The 18,970-nt window shown below is 40.6% G+C and overlaps 1 protein-coding gene across 1 annotated transcript in view; it reads right to left on the bottom strand.

Annotated features, from left to right (window-relative positions):
* LOC132867590 (contactin-associated protein-like 2) overlaps positions 1 to 18,970 on the bottom strand; it is a 230,874-nt gene that overhangs the window by 165,816 nt on the left and 46,088 nt on the right. Inside the window, exon 9 of the mRNA XM_060900576.1 lies at positions 10,092 to 10,241. Within this exon, the coding sequence (XP_060756559.1) occupies positions 10,092 to 10,241 (150 nt within the window). The remainder of the gene's footprint in view (positions 1 to 10,091; positions 10,242 to 18,970) is intronic.

Raw genomic sequence — 18,970 nt, 5'->3', positions numbered from 1 at the left:
CTTTCTGATATTTACCTTTTTTCCATTCCATCCATTATGCGTAGTTGCCAGATCATCGCAGGGCTGACACATAGAGACAAACAACCATTCACACTCACATTCACACCTACGGTCAATTTAGAGCCACCAATTAGCCTAACCTGCATGTCTTTGGACTGTGGGGAAAACCAGAGCACCTAGAGGAAACACAGACACGGGGAGAACATGCAAACTCCACACAGAAAGGCCCCCGTCAGCCACTGGGCTTGAACCCAGAACCTTTATGCTGTGAGATGACAGTGCTAACCACTACACCATCATGCTGCCCTACCTTTTATTCCAAGCTGGATTTTCATCTTTTGTGCAACCGCTCCATTAAACAATTTACGAATAAATTCCAGCTTGATAAATGAGAACGCATCAAGGTTTGTCCTTGGTTCCTTGATTCTGAACAATGCAATGTTGAGTATAATCTCCACACAATAATAATCATAACAGAATGCATTTTCACACTCAACAATGCCTAGGTTTATATTTATTGAGGTATTTAGCATGAAAATGTCCCAAGCACCTCTATATAATGCTCTATGCGACCTTGGGAAACGAGAGCGAAAGCCACATATCACATAAAACAAAAATCAAGGAACATTTAAATGTACATTCTGAACCAAGTCAAACAAAGTGATGAGGATTATAATCAGGTTTTATTTAAAAGCCACTGATGCAGCTTTATCTGTCACAAACACCTGTTTTATTCTCACCCAGTGAAGTAATCATGAGTACACTGATAAGGATAGTGTACAAACCACAGGGGCACAGACAAGAAAACTACAATGTGTTATAATATGCTATTTTTATTCTTTACCCACCCAAACCAACGGATGATGAAATTAGTTGGAAAAACAAACTGTCAGACCAGAGAGAAGAGACAGGCAGTAAGCAGGATGGTGTGTTGAAATGAAAATGGTGCTGGAATGGGTACAGTGGGTTTAATGACAGAGAAGGACAAGTTACACACGTGTGGCATATATAATGAAGCACATTGCATTAGCTGTTCACATCACATCATAAATCAGTGATACATCAGTGGCGATGTACATGCTGTCACTGCAGTTTTGATTGGACAGAGTCATAGATTTGATGAATATATTTAATTAAGTCAGCTCTGGTGGCACGTTGGTGTAGTGGTTAGCACTGTCGCCTCACAGCAAGAAGGTCCTAGGTTCGAGCCCAGCAGCTGATGAGGGCCTTTCTGTGTCAAGTTTGTATGTTCTCCCTGTGTCTGTGTGGGTTTCCTCTGGGTGCTCCGGTTTCCCCCGCACTCCAAAAGCATGCAGGTTAGGCCAATTGGTGGCTCTAAATTGACTGTAGGTGTGAGTGTGAATGGTTGTTTGTCTCTATGTGTCAGCCCTGTGATGACCTGGCGACTTGTCCAGGGTGTACCCCGACTCTCTCCCATAGTCAGCTGGGATAGGCTCCAGCTTGCCCATGACCCTGCACAGGATAAGTGGTTACAGATAATGGATGGATTGATTTAATTAAATCTGATGCACTCTCATCAATGTCTCGGAATTAGTCTCTGAAACCAACAGATACAAATACATTACGGCTTCGCCTTGCTAAGACAGCACTGGGACAAACACCTAGCCACCCATGTCCTTCAGCATTAACTATGGGTGTATGATGACCACAGTGGAGTAACTCAGCGACTTAAAAAAATATGGCAATATTTACAGGCAAAAGTTGCACATATTCAGATGTGGGTTAAACAAATACTTAAGTTGACATTCTGAGCTCCGCATTCAGATTATTCAATAACCTCCATGTAATCCTGAGCCATTTTTCTTTTCACAACAGTTTTGAGACCTAATCCTTAAACTCTTCTTCTTCTTTCAGCTGTTCCCGTTAGGGGTCACCACAGTGGATAGCATCTCCTCCTGTCCTCTGTATCTTTTTCTGTCACACCAACTGTCTCCATGCCTTCCTTCACCACATCCATAAATCTCATCTTTGGTCTTCCTCTTTTCCAGCATTCTTTTCCCAACATACCCTGGATCTCTCCTCTGTACGTGTCCAAACCATCTCAATCTTGGCTCTCTCACCTTGTCTTCAAGCTGTCCTACATGCCCTGTCCCTCTAATATTCTAATTTCTAATACTGTCCAACTTTGTCACTCCCAGTGAGAATCTCAACATCTTCATCTCTGCTACCACCAGTTCAGTGCCACTGTCTCCAAACCATACAACATCGCTGCTCTTACGATTGTCTTGTACACTTTCCCTTTCACTCTTGCTGGCAACCTTCTGTCACAAACCCCTCCTGACATCCTCCTCTCCTCCATCCATTCCAACCTGCTTGCACTCTCTTCTTCACTTCTCTTCTTCACTTCTCTTCTTCACTTGCCATTACTTTGTACAGTTGACCCCAGATATCTGAACTCCTCTGTTTTGACCACCTCTATGCCTTCTAGCTGTACCATTCCATTGTCCTCAACCTCATTCATGCACATGTACTCCGTCTTGCTCCTACTGACTTTCATTCTCCTTCTCTCTAGTGTATACCCCCATGTCTCTATGTCAGTAACAGCACCAAGAATCTGAGTTCGGAGCAGCATCCAAACATGGCAGCCCTGGACTACATTTCCCAAATGCCACAGCGACCTCTTCTCCAGAATATTAAGGGTGCACCTGACTCCCATTTTTCCAGTAATCAGCTCTCCTATATAAGCACAGCAAACACTTACACATGTTGCAAAGTATTGCTCAGTGTCTAGTACCTGATCAGACCAAGCTATTGTTCCCAGTTCTTGATTTCCCATGACTTTGACCCAGTTTTCTGTTTGTTTCTAAGTTTGAACTTTCACCTGATCTCTGATATACTTTTTGCACATCGACCGACCCTCGCCTGACCCTGACCTCGTCATTTGTCTTATAATTTGGATTTGGCTACCAGTTTGCAATGCACTCGCTCTCTTCTGCGTCAGCATCCGTAAGTACCTGCACCCCGACACTCTAAGTTTTCAAAGACCTAATCCTTAAGCACGTGAAAAAAAAATGATCAGGGATAGAAAATGCAGACTGAAGCAGCAGATAGATTTTTACTTCACTGTGAAATTAAATCCATCCATCCATCCATTATCTGTAGCCACTTATCCTGTGCAGGGTCGCGGGCAAGCTGGAGCCTATCCCAGCTGACTATGGGCAAGAGGCGGGGTGCACCCTGGACAAGTCGCCAGATCATTGCATAGCTGACACATAGAGTCACACAACCATTCACACTCACACCTATGGTCAGTTTAGATCCACCAATTAGCCTAACCTGCATGTCTTTGGATTGTGGGGGAAACCAGAGCACTCAGAGGGGACCCACACAGACATGGGGAGAACATGCAAACTCCACACAGAAAGGTCCCCGTCAGCCACTGGGCTTGAACCCAGAACCTTCTTGCTGTGAGGCAACAGTGCTAACCGCTACACCACTGTGTTGCCCAGAATCTAAAATATGAAACATATTTTGTTTTTTAACACTTTTTTGTTTACCACATAATTCCATATATGTTTCATATGTTATTTAATAGTTTTGATGTCTTCAGTATTGTTCTACAATGTAGTCAAAATACAGAAAAAAAAAACCCTGAAAGAGTAGGGGTGTACAAACTTTTGACTGATACTGTATATTATCAGTGACACTTTTGAAATTTTCATTAGTCCAATTTATAAAATAATTCTAATGTTTTGGTTGATATGACTGAGTAAGATACCTATAATGAAAACGCACAGGTTGGAGGATAAGCTGACCGTGCACTCATACTGTATACTATGCTTACAATACTTTCACTTAATTTACAGTTTTTTTCAGTTGCTAACAAGCGTTCGTCCACTCATTTGGCACATTTTCAAAACTCTTCACACAATCACCACACCACCACACTTTTGTGGCCATACCATTCAGGCGTTTCATGACATTTTCACACAATTTGCAGTCAGTAAACACATTTCCTCATTGCTTACATTTTCATAACAGACAAGATATGCCTCTTAACAAAATGATAGACTATTTTTGTATTATTTACAATTGTTAACACACAACTTCCCAAAATAGCAAAAACAATATTCCAAACTATACATACAGCATAAATACACTTCCCTCAGCAATGATATCAGTTCAAAAACTATATATCTCAGCTGATTGACAAATATGTAATTGAATAATTGACAGCAGATATTTATTGGGTAAATTGGACCAACCACAGCTGATCATAGTATGGCTCAAATGTAGACACTTACAAAAGGAGGCCTTTGTGGAGTAATGCTTGTAATGGAGTAAGCAGAAAGAGAATGTCTGGACGAGGAAGACTAAGAGTGAGGGGCCAAGGGAGAGGTGCAGGCCCAGGAAGGGATGCAGGAAGAGGGGTAGCTGCAGGAAGAAGGGCAGATGTTGCAAGAAGAGGTGCCGGTGCAGTGAGAGGTGCAGCCCCGGTAATAGGTGTGGGCCCAGTAAGAGGAGCAGGCCAGAGGAGAGGGCATGGTAGAGGGGTCAGGATGCATGGTGGAGGCATTAGAAGAGCTGCACGAATGGTGGTGACTGATGAAATCCGTGCCACTGTCATTGACCATGTGGTAAATCATGGTCTGTCCCTAAGAGAGGCAGGTGAAAGGGTGCAGCCCAATGTGCCAAGGTCAACAGTTGCCAGTATTGTTCGCATATTTCAACAAACCAACAGGTACGTAATCTGTGGTTGGTAGAAGAGAGCAACTGGACTTGCTTGAAACCACAGATTACTATGTACCTGGACGACTGAGTATCTTCACAGATATGTTTCCAACAGGTACGTATTTACATGGATTGTGTCTATTTTCATTGGTAAATTACTGTATACAGTAAGTATTTGTGGTAATTTTGTGTTTTTACATATGGTATTTTCCCTTTACTGTATTTTACTGTAAAGGATGGAACGCCTTCCTCGCTCTGGGGGAAGAGGAAGGCTCCTGAACAATGACCAAGAGCTGGCCATTGTGGCAATGGTTGTTGCAAACAACGAAATCAGACTGCGCGAAATTCAGGCCAGAATTGTTGACGAAAATGAAGTGTTTGAGAACATCAACAGCATCAGTCTCACTACCATTGCACGCACACTATCAAAACACAGAGTGCGAATGAAGCAGCTCTACACTGTACCGTTCGATCGGAACAGTGATCGAGTGAAGGATCTACGAAGGCTGTATGTGCAGGTATACTGTATTTTCAATTCTATATTCAATTCTGTTTGCTGACCACTACTGTAATCATTACAATACAGTATGGTATACAGTAATACTGTAATTTGACTTACGTAAATGAACTTTGTTTCAGAGAGTCATGGAATTGGAGGCCAACCAGGTCCCTCACGAATTTATCTTCATCGACGAGGCTGGCTTCAATGTGTCAAAAAGGCGTCGTCGCGGAAGAAATGTAATAGGAAAAAGGGCTACGGTTGATGTACCAGGGCAGAGGGGTGCCAACATCACTATGTGCACAGCAATAGCACATACAGGCTTACTTCTGCACAGGTCTCAGGTCGGGCCTTACAACACAGAGCGCCTCATTGCATTCATGAATGACCTTCACCAGCAACTGGTTCCAAAACAATATGATGAGGGTGACAACATCAGCACCTTCGTGATCACGTGGGATAACGTTGCTTTCCACCACTCACAGGCAGTGACGGCATGGTTCAGGGACAACCAAAGATTTGTACGCCTCTTCCTTCCACCATATTCACCATTCCTAAATCCGATAGAGGAATTCTTCTCAGCATGGAGGTGGAATGTGTATGACCATCGGCCACATGATCAAATGACCCTCCTGGATGCCATGGATGCTGGCTGTAGGGACATAACAGCGGAAGACTGCCAAGGCTGGATCCGGCACTCAAAGCGTTTTTACCCTAGGTGTATTGCCTTGGAAGACATAAGATGTGATGTAGATGAAAACATGTGGCCAAACCCAGATGATAGAAGAGATTAGAGACGGATTTTTTTGCTGTATTGTTTGATTGTTTCTCTGCTTTACGTATCTGGGCATTTTTATTTGGAAGTATTGATCTTTTGTGTTATTTTTTTGTTTGTTTTTTTTTCTGTTCTGTCACAGTATTTCAAATGTACCTACTGAAGTAGGTACTGTAAACAGTAAAGGAAAAAAATCTATTTGCTTTTTACTGAAATTCTTTTGAATGTGACTATTACATGTCAACATACAAGATATTTGGGGTAAAACAGTGGATTGCATTTTTGCATGCAAATACAGTACATTTACGTAAAACTGAAACAGAAAAGTCTATGCACTTTTTGTAATGTCAACAATATCCAGTATTTTGAAACCTGGTGTACTTTGATAGACTCCATGTAACTTGTGAAGTGAAAACAAATGTTATTGTTTGACATAAGTATTTAATTTTGAGTCAGAATTCTTGTGTTTTGGGGAAGTTAGTATGTACAGAAAAAGATTTGCTCTATTTTGAAAAGAATCTTTGGTATATATTTAACAGTATGTGCTTTTGAGAAGAAAATTAACCATTTGGCCAATTGTGTGCCGTAGGTGTCAGTCTGTGTTAAGAGTTTAGAAAAAGTATCATAAGTATGGGTAAACGCTTGTTAGCAATTGAAAAAAACTGTATTACATTATCCATGAAAAAAAAATCTCTCCATGAGATAAACAATGCCCCAGATTATGATTTTTGTTCGATCAGTGGTTCTGTTCTTCATTTCACTTCTCACTGGAGTAAATACTGCACTTGGAAATTAGGCTTAAGTCCAAGTTCATTTTTTATGCATACCAATGTACACAATTTTGGTATTAAATCCTGAATTCATGCATGTAACTAAATCATATTTATCTTACTAGTGTACAACAGCAAAATTAGCTTCAGCATCCTGCTTACTGCTTTGGTACACTCACTTTCGACTGCTCTGCTGAATCAATTTCCTGTGTATGCTGTAATTTATTCCATAAATAACAAATCTAATTATTAACTACAGTGAACAATGAATTCACAATGATTTCCCACAGAGATTAAATCGATTAGCTGTTTATTTCTTACAGAACAGGCAACCTTGCTTCTACATTTCTCTGAAAGCTGTAAATGTAGAGTTATTTGATTATGTGTAAATTCCCTTACAGGACAAATGGAGCTCTTTCCATTTTCAGGAAAGAAAAAAAATCTGTTGTAAACAAATTAAACAGTGCAGATACATCAGCCCTGAGTTGAAATAACAGCAATGGAAGGAGGATTATCGATTGATAATTACGACTGTGCATCAGGACTGTGTCGAGCCGTAGCAAGGTGTTTTACAGGCCATCGTGTGTAAATGTGCTCTCAGGACTGGACGGACCTTGTTTTTCAATGAATGAGGTTGATAAAAAACCTGTAGGGAAGCCATTGCTTAATGGATAGAGAAGCAGCTTTGAGACCAAAAGGTCATTGGTTTGATTCCCTGGACCAGCAGGAACGGCTGAAGTGCCCTTGAGGAAGGTGCCTAACCCCAAACTGTTCTGGGTATGGTGTACATCGCTCTGGGTAAGAGCATCTGCTAAATGCCATTAATGTAATGGTTGTATGTGGACACCAAGTGTTTGAGTGAAAGATTAATGACCATCCACCTCCAAAACTCTCAGGTGTCTAACCATGGCAAAACCAATATTAATAAACATTATTAATGGGTTTTAATACAGTCTGCAATTATATGCAGAGATAATAGTCCATTTCACTTGGCTCTGGCATCATTTAATTTTTAAAATCAGATATGGCTCCCCCACACTGATTCAGAACTGGCTAAAAGGATATGAGTCATTAATCACTTCTCTCATTCCGACTAGTCAGGTTGAACCTAAATGTCTTAATCAGGCAAAATTTTGGATGTAGTCCTTAGTAGTGGATGTCCTCAGTGGAAATGGCATTAAATCCATTATCACTGACTGTAGCTTATGAAATATGGTATATTCATTCATTCATAAGACAGAACTTTATTCACCCCGAAGGAAATTCCTGTGCACAGTTTGCTCAAAAATTACAATGTAAGCATAAAAAAACAATAGAGTAGGCTAATAAATGTATCATTAGCACCTAAAAGTGTGATAAATTTATTAAAAGTAAGTAAACTAAAAAACCGAAGGGCAGAAAAGTAAGATTGCACATGATATTGATCGCAGAGTCAATGAATCAATGAACAAACAAATAAACACTTACAAAACAGGATATAAACAGTGTTGCCAGGCAAAACAAACCTTGCCCAGCAGCATTTATTTTATACTTATATGTTGATAATGGGGGGCGGCACGGTGGTGTAGTGGTTAGCGCTGTCGCCTCACAGCAAGAAGGTCCGGGTTCGAGCCCCGTGGCTGGCGAGGGCCTTTCTGTGTGGAGTTTGCATGTTCTCCCCGTGTCCGCGTGGGTTTCCTCCGGGTGCTCCGGTTTCCCCCACAGTCCAAAGACATGCAGGTTAGGTTAACTGGTGACTCTAAATTGACCGTAGGTGTGAATGTGAGTGTGAATGGTTGTCTGTGTCTATGTGTCAGCCCTGTGATGACCTGGCGACTTGTCCAGGGTGTACCCCGCCTTTCGCCCGTAGTCAGCTGGGATAGGCTCCAGCTTGCCTGCGACCCTGTAGAACAGGATAAAGCGGCTAGAGATAATGAGATGAGATGAGATGTTGATAATGGTAATATTTCCCAATCATCAGCTGTCAGGTTATAGTCCTATGAAAATCCATGACCTTGAGTTTGAGATTTCAAAGTCATCCAAGGTCAAAGGTCATGGAGGCAACTGAAAGCCCATATGGGATTTCTTATATGTCGATAACGGTAAACATCTGGCTATCATTAACTATTTTAAAGTTATAGCTCTTTGAAAGCCCATGACTTTGAGTTTGACCTTTCAAGGTCACTCAAAGTAAAAAATCATGGTACCAGATGAAAGTCCATATGGCTTTTCCTATAAGTTGATAATGGTAAATATCTGTCTACCATCAACCGTTTTCAAGTTACAGCCCTCTAAAAATCCATGACCTTGAGTTTGACATTTCAAGGTCACTCAAGGTCAAAGATCATGGTGCCAAATGAAAGGCCATATGGGAGTTCCTATATGCACATAATAGTAAATATCTGTCTACCGGCAACCATTTTTGAATTATAATGGAAAATATGTTATTTTGACCAATGACCTTGACCCCCTGACCTTTAACCCCCAACCGCTATGGAGACTGTCCAAGCTACCCCAAACCCTGCAGCATATGGTTGGAAGCAGAATTGAAAGATGCATATTCTGGTTTTGGTTTGAAGTCAAAATGATGAATTTGAAGAAAGTTATCGCAAAAAAATGATTTTGACCTTTCTGGTGATCTTGACCCGATTACTCCCAAAATTTACTGAGGTAATCTACAGACCATTGCCCACCTACCCTGAACATTTGAAGTCAATCAGTGCAACCGTTTAGACGCTAGACTGTTAACAGACAGAAACACAAACAAACCACACTGATTACAATACCTTGCCCTGCTGACTTCGTCGCAGGCGATAAATAAACAAACTATTTATAACTTAACATAGAACAGGTGAACACAGTCAGACAACAAACCAACGACAGGACGGGGCAGAGAGAGGACTTGAAAAGAAACCAAAACAAACATGATCCATCAGAACCTCAATACAAAGATGGAAACCATCTCCGAGAATTAACTCTTACTCTTAGCTAAGAATTGCTCTAAGAAGATTTATACCTCATAACCAACTCAACCAATTCAGGTCAAGATTTATCTTTTTTTTTCTCCTTTATAATTCTTTATGAATTTTAGAGGCTTCATACATGCCCCAAGTTCTTACTTATTCCAAATTATTTCTTATTTATTGCATAACAACTGTGTCATTAAATAAAACATCTGTCTAGTTATCTAAATTTAGAGAGCAAGCTTTTTTCTTTTTTTTTCAGCTCCGAACATCATAAGATGTCAGTCTTTTCTTGAACTCTTTCCAGTCCATCCACTCAGCTTCTTTAAGGTGTTAAAGCAGTGCAAATTAGCAGCACATTTCCATTTAGCAGATTTTTCACAAGATCACGTCTCACTTATTTAATCACCCACCTCCAAAGTGATACATTCCTCCACTGATGATCTGAAGGGGTGTGTTGGTCCTCACAGTCGAGGCTTCATCTCCGTCAATAGTGACCATGGCGAAGTTTTCTTTGGCCATGAAGCGAACGTCGTGCCATTCTCCATCATTCAGCCCTGAACCTGTAACGATAAGAACGATGAGAAGAATAATAGTGTAGGGTTTTCATGGCTTAAAAAAAAAAAAAGTTTACTGTGGCAGCAGGGACGTGGCCAAGCAGCAGTCTGTGAATGGAGGGCGGGGTTGGGGAAGGTAAGTGGCTAAGTCATTCCACCTGCTGTAAATTAATGTGTGTGTGTGTTTGTCACAGGGATGGAGTATAAAAGGAGAGAGAGCAGAGAAAAGGGTCTCTCTCCCCGACCACAACGCGTGAGTGAGTGAGTGAGTGAGTGAGTGAGTGAGTGAGTGAGTGAGTGAGAGAGAGAGAGAGAAGAAAGAAAGAAAGAAAGAAAGAAAGAAAGAAAGAAAGAAAGAAAGCTGAAAAGCTCAATAAAGTGTTTGTGTGTGAACATCAACTCTCGCCTGTTGTGCTTCTGTCCCACATCAGGAACTGCTACATTTAAGTACCAAGTTTATTGTTTATAGAGCCATAGTGTTCTTAAAATTTGATTGGTCAGGTGTTGATTTTTTTTTTTTCATTTGCAGAGATTTACATGGCAGATGCTCCACATAATCGGATTCCAATAATAACTGGATTTTAAAAAATGTGGTGTTTTTAACAAAGAAGAGATAATTATTTAACATTTATGGAAGGTGTCTCCAGTGTCAGCACTGGATTTCTTCCCTTGGAAAGTCTTCAGGACAAAAGAGAGTTTGTGCTTTCTGGTTTCTGAGTAATGTGACAAGCTGCATTTTCTTGAAAGAGGCTCATAAGTGAACAACAGGTTATAGTTGCTAAAACATAAATGCTTAGTTGTTTTGTAGATGTTCCACAAGATTAAATGTAACCGTAAATGGGTACAAGTATGATGCCTTTGAATTATTATTTTTTAAATAGCACTGAGAAGTGTTAGCAAATTGCTGTGTTGTAAAAAAAAAAGTGGAGTAAAAATTGCTCTTATCGGAAAATAATTAACTTCACCATGATCAAAATAAGGTTTAATCTGCATCACACTTCCATTTTGAATTTCTTTTTCTATCTCTCTTCTTTTTATGTGATCTCATCAAATCTACCTATAGTTTTCCTGTTTCATGCCTCAGATACGAGACTGCTGTTTCATTGCCACCAATTGATCTGGAATGAATGCAGTACTAAAAAGGCTTATAATGTGCTACACAGTGGTGAACCATTATTATTAGAGCTGGGACTTGAGCTCAGTCAAAACTTAGCCAGATACATCAAAAAAGCAACGGGGCAAAGGATTTTTCAAGGGATTAGCGGCAGGGTGCCAGGTCGCGCCGCTGTGTGTAGCTGTCAATGTTGATTTTAACAGTAACTAAGTCAATTACACAGGGAAATGAATACTTAAGTCTGAGTGAAAAATACTGTAGCAAGCATGGGTAGAAGAAGAGTTTGGAGACAGAAATCTTCGTTTCTCGGTCGTTAGCCTGTGCTACTTGCCCTCAATAGCACTGGCTTGACCTCTTTGTTAGCATTCACTAACACTACTGATGAACGCTACACTGGCTGGAAGGTGACTTCACTGCTGCACTGATGGCGCTGACTCACAGTTAAGCTCACGCTGGCCTTCAAGAAGGTCTACAGTGATAAATTTTTGGTCCCTCCCACTATACATCAAAATCTGATTGGTTAATTCATCTGTCACTTCCTACATAAGCATACACTGTCATGGCCTTCTGTCCCAGTAATGAAGTCCTAACCAATGAGTGAGCCAGCTCGAAACTCTTCTCAGCCTAGAGACAACAAACAAAAAAAATCCTCACTGGATAACTTTATTTTAATGTTTTCAGGACAGTAACCCTTTAATTTCTGAAGCAAATTTGATAGAAAATGAGGCTTAATTAGAATTAGAAGAGAATAATTAATCAAGAAATTACTCGTATGAAGGAATGAAAGAAATTAAATATAACATTTGAAATACTGATATGTTTGGGTCTTCTCTGAAGGCCTACAATGCCCTGACGGTTCCCCTCTGGTGCTACGCACATGAAAGAGAGCAATAATACAATGCTGAAATATAATCCGAATTCTGTATGCTGTTACGATATAGCAATGTTCATACATCCTTGTTTTATTTTTTTCAGAAACGTGTAATTTTACCCAATTTAATAAAACAATTTCCACATTATGAGAACTGTAATCTTTATAAATATATAAATACAGATTGATTTGGTATTATTCAAATACAGTGGTAAGTATGCTGATGAGGAACTTTATGAGAGAAAAAATGCTCGGCTCAGACTCAGAACTCCATCAGGCAGGTCAGTGGGTTGATGAGCAGCAAATTACAAGATGCTTTTTGAATCTCAATCAGGACTGAGTGCTGAAAGAATTGGAAGCCCATTTGATGTCTCTAAGCGATAAATGGCACTCATTTATTAGTGTTATTTACACCTGAGCCACCAGAGCACAATAACAACCAACGTGGGATATTTTGATTTGTTTTTTAGTATTAATGTTAAAACATGATGAAAGAACATTAACTCGCTAAAGCTCCCTGGTGACCATTTTGCCACCGTTACAAACAGAAGACTGAGTTATTGGTATTGGGTTTTCTCTCTCTTTCTCTCTCCAAGACACAGTCTACGACACAATGCCTGGCACACTATTATAGTTGAGAAATGTGTCTGATGTTGGCAGTGATACACAGTATCACTTTAGTCTCTCCATGCATCCGTCTATCTCACTCTAACTCTGTATGCTATGTCCCATTTAGCTGGATACAATCTTTGGAGTCAACTCCCTGGGATGGAAAAGAGGACAGAAAAAAAATCTTGTGAGTTGACACTGAGTTCATTTAACAGGAAATTAATGATGATTCGTAAACTTACAGCAAACAGAACAAAGGTTATGAGATTGCAATGTGATCTGCTCGTGATATTGAGTGTCCAGGCTAGATTTAGAAACTGTGCAAATATAAAAGAGAAAGGAGGGGAAAAAACAGCAATATTGCACTCCACACTGTAATTGCATTCAGTAAAATGAAGAATCGCGGGAAATGCAGAGCTGCACCTCATTGTTGTTGTTTTCATTGTTGTGTAATCCCATTCACCCATGGATTTGGGATTTTTTTTCCTTTTTTTTTTTTTGGGGGGGGGGGGGGGGGGGGAGTGTAAACAGATAAACTTTTAGAATTACAGTCCAACACAGAACACAATCCAATTATAGAATGCAGACTACTGACTACAAAACAGCACACATTTAACACAAGAGAAATATACAACGCAGACAGTATGGACACTACACAACACACATACATAAACTCTGCCTCCAAAACATCACCACCGTTACGCTTTCGTTTCCCAATGAGATCTCTCACTGTCTCAGGTTAATTTAGAAGTAAAGAACCCCGCCTTGTTTATACTAAACGTATAAACTGAACTCCAATGGATCAAGTAATATTCATTAACCAGGGTTCCATTGCAGTTTTGCGCAAAAGAGAATTGAATTTTTTTTTTTTAAATTAACAAAACACAACTGTGAATGGGGTGGCATGGTGGTGTAGCGGTTAGCACTGTCGCCTCACAGCAAGAAGGTCCTGGGTTCGAGCCCAGTGACCGATGGGGGCCTTCCTGTGTGGAGTTTGCATGTTCTCCCCATGTCTGCGTAGGTTTCCTCCCGGTGCTCCGGTTTCCCCCAAAGACATACAGGTTAGGCTAATTGGTGCCTCTAAACTGATCATAGATTAGAGTGTGAATGGTTGTTTGTCTCTATGTGTCAGCCATACGATGATCTGGCGACTTGTCTAGGGTGTATCCTGTCTCTCACCCATAGTCAGCTAGGAAAGGCTCCAGCTTGCCCACGACCCTGCACAGGATAAGCGGCTACAGATAATGGATGGATGGAACTGTGAATGGTCTTTATTTCCACTGAGTGATGTTATGTGATTAAATTCGTTTCTCTTCTCATGATACATCTTACAGAGCACTGTTTTATCAGAAAAGTCACACTTCTGTTTGCTCTTCATGTCATGTTATGGCTAAAAAGCAAACAACCCCCCATCAGCTGCTCCCCAGACTGCTCTGGAAATGTTGTATGTCACTCTGGATGACAGCATCTGCTAAATGCCTGTAATATAATATATTTTTATTTGAATTTTGTGAAATATCACATTATCCAATCATGTGAAAAAATGCTTCATGCGAAAAGCATAAAAATGTCCGTTAAGAAGAAACCTTTATTTGTCACATGCACACTTCAAGTACAGTGAAATTCATCCTCTGCATTTAACCCATCTGAAGCAGTGAACACATGTACACACACCCAGAGCAGTGAGCAGCCACACACAGCACCCAGGGAGCAGTCAGGGGTTAGGTACCTTGCTCAAGGCAACCCCACATCAACCTAACTGCATGTCTTTGGATTATGGGAGAAACTGGAGCATCCGGAGAAAACCTATGCAGACACAGGGAGAACATGCAAACTCCACACAGAAAGGCCCTTGCCAGCTGCTGGGTTCGAACCCGGACCTTCTTGCTGTGAGGCAACCGTGCAAACCACTACACCACTGTGCCGCCCACACAGCTTGGTGGTGTAACCTGGCCTTTCTCCTCTGATCTCTCACATCAGTAAGACTTTAGCACCTGCAGAATTTATGCTTACTGCATGTTTTGTTTGTTTGTTTTTTTTTTCACTCCATCCTGAGGAAACTCTCAGACACTGTTGTGGATGAAAATCCCAGGAGATTAGCAGTTTTTGAAATGGCAAACATGCCATGGTCAGTAAGATCACTTTTTATCCCTTTTAAGATCACTTTTTCTTCTGCATCTCTACAGTGGGGAAAACAAGTATTTGATCCCTTGATGATTTTGTTGGTTTACCCACTAAGAAAGACTCGATCAGTCTGTAATATTAATGGTAGGTGTAGTCTAACATGCTGAGACAGAATATCACAAAGAAAATCAAGAAATCGACTTTAAATAATTTGTATTAATTTATTTGCATTTTATTGAGGAAAATAAGTATTTGAACCCTCTTGCCAAAAGGACTTAGTACTTTGTGGCAAACCCCTTATTAGCAAGCACAGAGGTCAGACATTTTTTGTAGTTGACGACCAGGTTTCTGCACATATTAGGAGGAATTTTGGTCCACTCTTCTTTGCAAATGACCTCTAAGACCCCGTCCACACGTAGCCGGGTATCTGCTAAATCGAAGATATTTTTCTACGTTTTGGCCTGTCATCCACATGAAAACACATCAAAAACGAATATTTAAAAAAACTCCGGGCAAAGTGAAGATTTTTGAAAACTCCGTGTATGCCTTTTCGTGTAGACAGAGATAACCGGAGTTTTGCGTTTTAGAACGTCACAATCTGCGCCAAAAAAATGACAACAAATCTGCCCTGACGTCAAACGTGCGACCTTTGTTTACTGCAGAAGCCAGATTAAGCATGGACTTAAGCTAGCCGCACACCACGGCGATCCACGCGGTACCGAACCGACCCATTTCAGAGCCCACTCCCGACAGGGCACGCACATATCCCCCGACTGTTGACGAGTGCAGTCGCGATTGAAGCGACACGTGACAACTTAATAGCTTTGTGATTGGCTATTGGATATAGTTACTGTTAAATCCAACACTTGAAGATGCTACAGGCTGAATTACAAATGACACAACATGGAATATGTAGCGCACTATCTAGGCTGCATGAGCTATTATTCCCAACCTTAAATAGTGCACTTATATAGGGGAGTTAAAGCGATTTGGAATTCAGCCACACAACTTGAGCAGAGTGGCTTTCCAGCCCACTGTGTCTATGGATAAAGCTTCAGTCTATGGAATTACAGTATATACCTGCATTAGGTGCTACCAACACGTATTTCTCGCGCTAGAAATTGTGTTTAATGATGTCACGCATTATATGCGAAAGATATGATTGGCTATTGCTAGCGACTCTCGCCGATCAGTCTGGCTCCCGATTAGTTTTTCGAATCGGCTGTGAGATGAGTCGGTACCATCGAAAACTAGTCTTTATGCCTGACTCGCGACTTCAGTTGGCTCGGTACGCTGAAAATCGGCGTAGTGTGCGGCTAGCTAAAGAGTAATGGATCGGAGTAGTGCCGAAAGCGTTAATTATTGTGCAGGTGCTATTTACATGTTTAATCTTAGAAGCCCAACTACTGCTCCAAGAGCACAGGCGATGTGATTAGGGGGGAGGATTTGGGGAAATAACCATCTACAGGTTTGGAATGCTTATGAATGTGATTGAAAACGCAGATGTTCGGTTATGTGTAGAAGGGATTTTTTTCGAAGACGAGGTGGTGTGGATAAAACATTTTTATAAACGGAGAGGGGGAAAATGTTCGGTTTTAAAAATACCCGGCTACGTGTGTACATGGCATTAATCATCAAGATTCCGTGGCTGTCGCTTGGCAACTCTGAGCTTCAGCTCTCTCCATAGATTTTCTATAGGATTCAGGTCCGGAGACTGGCTGGGCCACTCCATGACCTTGATATGTTTCTTCTTCAGCCATTCCTTGGTTGCCTTGGCTGTATGCTTTGGGTCATTATCCTGCTGGAAGACCCATCCACGACCCATTTTAAGCTTCCTGGCAGAGGGAAGGAGGTTTTCACTTAGGATTTTACGGTACATGGCTCCGTCCATCCTCCCATTGATACGGTGAAGTAGCCCTGTGCCCTGTGCAGAAAAACACCCCCAAAGCATAATGTTACCACCTCCATGCTTGACAGTGGGGATGGTGTTCTTGGGGTCATAAGCAGCATGTCTCTCCCTCCAGACACGACGGGTTGAATTGATGCCAAAGAGCTCAATTTTGGTCTCATCTGACCATAACACCTTCTCCCAGTCACTCTCCAAGTCATTCAGATGTTCATTGGCAAAGTTCAGGTGGGCCTGCACATGTGCTTTCTTAAGCAGGGGTACTTTGCGAGCACTGCAAGATGTTAGACCATTGCGGTGTAAAGTGTTACCAACTGTTTGCTTGGTGACTGTGATCCCAGCTGCTTTAAGATCATCCACTAACTCTGCCCGTGTTGTATTAGGTCTATTTCTCACCGTTCTCATGATCCTGGAAACCCCACGAGGGGAGATCTTGTTTGGAGCCCCAGACCTAGGTCGATTGATCATCATGTTGTGAGTCTTGTACTTGCGCATAATTGCACCAACAGTTGTCACCTTAACGCCCAGCTTCTTGTATGGTTTTGTAGCCCATACCGGTCTTGTGCAGGTCTACAATCTTCTCCCTTAAATCCACAGAAAGCTCTTTAGTCTTTCCCATGTTGGAGAGTTTGGAGTCTGACAAACTGATTGATTCTGTGGCCAGGTGGCTTTTATACAAGTCATTAGTGATATCAGGTGTCTTCAATTTAGGTGACAAGGTAATTTGGAGAGTCTAACTTGTCTGTATTAACAAGAACTCTTGATGGTTACTAGGGGATCAAATACTTCTTTTTCTCAATAAAATACAAATAAATTAATATAGATATTTAAAAGTTATTTTCTGAATTTTCTTTTTGATATTCTGTCTCCACATGTTAGAATACACCTACCATTAAAATTACAGACGATCAAGTCTTTCTTAGTGGGTAAACCAACAAAATCAGCAAGGGATCAAATACTTGTTTTCCCCACTGTATATTTTAAATGAGCTTTTGTAGGCTAAAATATATGGCGCTGGGGGAAGGGGGTAATATTCTGAGAAAATAATTCAGAATTTCCAAATTAAATTTGAAAATTAAAGTCTTACAGTTACAAGAAAAATCTCAGACATTCTCTGAGATTCTAAAAGGCATACATTTACCATCTCAGACATTCTCTGAGATTGTAAAAGGCATACTGTAAATTTACCAGAAAAACATTGCAAATTTATGAGAAAAAAAAGTCACAAATTTCAGAGAAACAAAACTCAGAAAAAGTGCTTTTTTTTTGTCATGGAAACAGATTGCATCACTTTACAGGGATTTGCAGGGTGTGAGGATCAACATCATCACACCACAGATGCCATGGCTGAGCCGAAAGTTATAGGAAGTGCAGTCTTTCGTCCTTTATCACACAATATAAAAGACTAAAGTGCTAAAAGATTTTCAAGTACACTTCCCAGAATGCACTTCAGCCGGGAAGCATATGATTGCTGTCAGAGAATATCCACGTGGTTTTTTTTCCCCTAGTAGCCTAAATTTATTGTTGTTTTTTTAATATCAGAATGTTTTCTCATAAATGTATGACTTTATAATCTCAGAGAATATACAAGGGTTTTTTTCCTCTTCTCTTTTCTTTTTTTCCAGAATGGAAAATTGAACAGTAAAGAATTTTGTTGAGACTTCTTGTGGTTATAGAGCTTTATGTTTTTTGTTTTAATTGAAAGACTTATCAGAGGCCGAGGCTGGAAAGGGAAAAAAAAAATGCAGTCCTGCCTTCAAAGCCCATCATAAACACACATTTCTTTTGTCAAATCAAATGGCCTCTATTCAAGGCTTTCTGATTTATCTGTTTTTAATTCAATGCATGCATTTTTTTCTCTGTGACCCAACAAAGTGTAATCAGGCATCTTCAGTCTGAAAAAAGCAATAGTTTGGCCTACAACCCCAAATAAGAAGCTGGGATGGTATCAAAAATGCAAATAAAATAAGAATGCAGTGATCTGCAAATTTACCTTGACTTGTATTTCATTGCAGACAGTATAAACCCAAGATATTTCACGATCTGTCTGGTCAACTTTATTTCACTTGTTAATTCAGTAGCAAGATCTGATTAGATTTAAATCAGAGTTA

The sequence above is a fragment of the Neoarius graeffei genome, chromosome 19 (genome assembly GCF_027579695.1).
Source record: "Neoarius graeffei isolate fNeoGra1 chromosome 19, fNeoGra1.pri, whole genome shotgun sequence".
Taxonomy (NCBI): domain Eukaryota; kingdom Metazoa; phylum Chordata; class Actinopteri; order Siluriformes; family Ariidae; genus Neoarius; species Neoarius graeffei.
The sequence above is the reverse complement of the archived record's forward strand: the minus strand, read 5'-3'. Positions and strand labels throughout refer to the sequence as shown.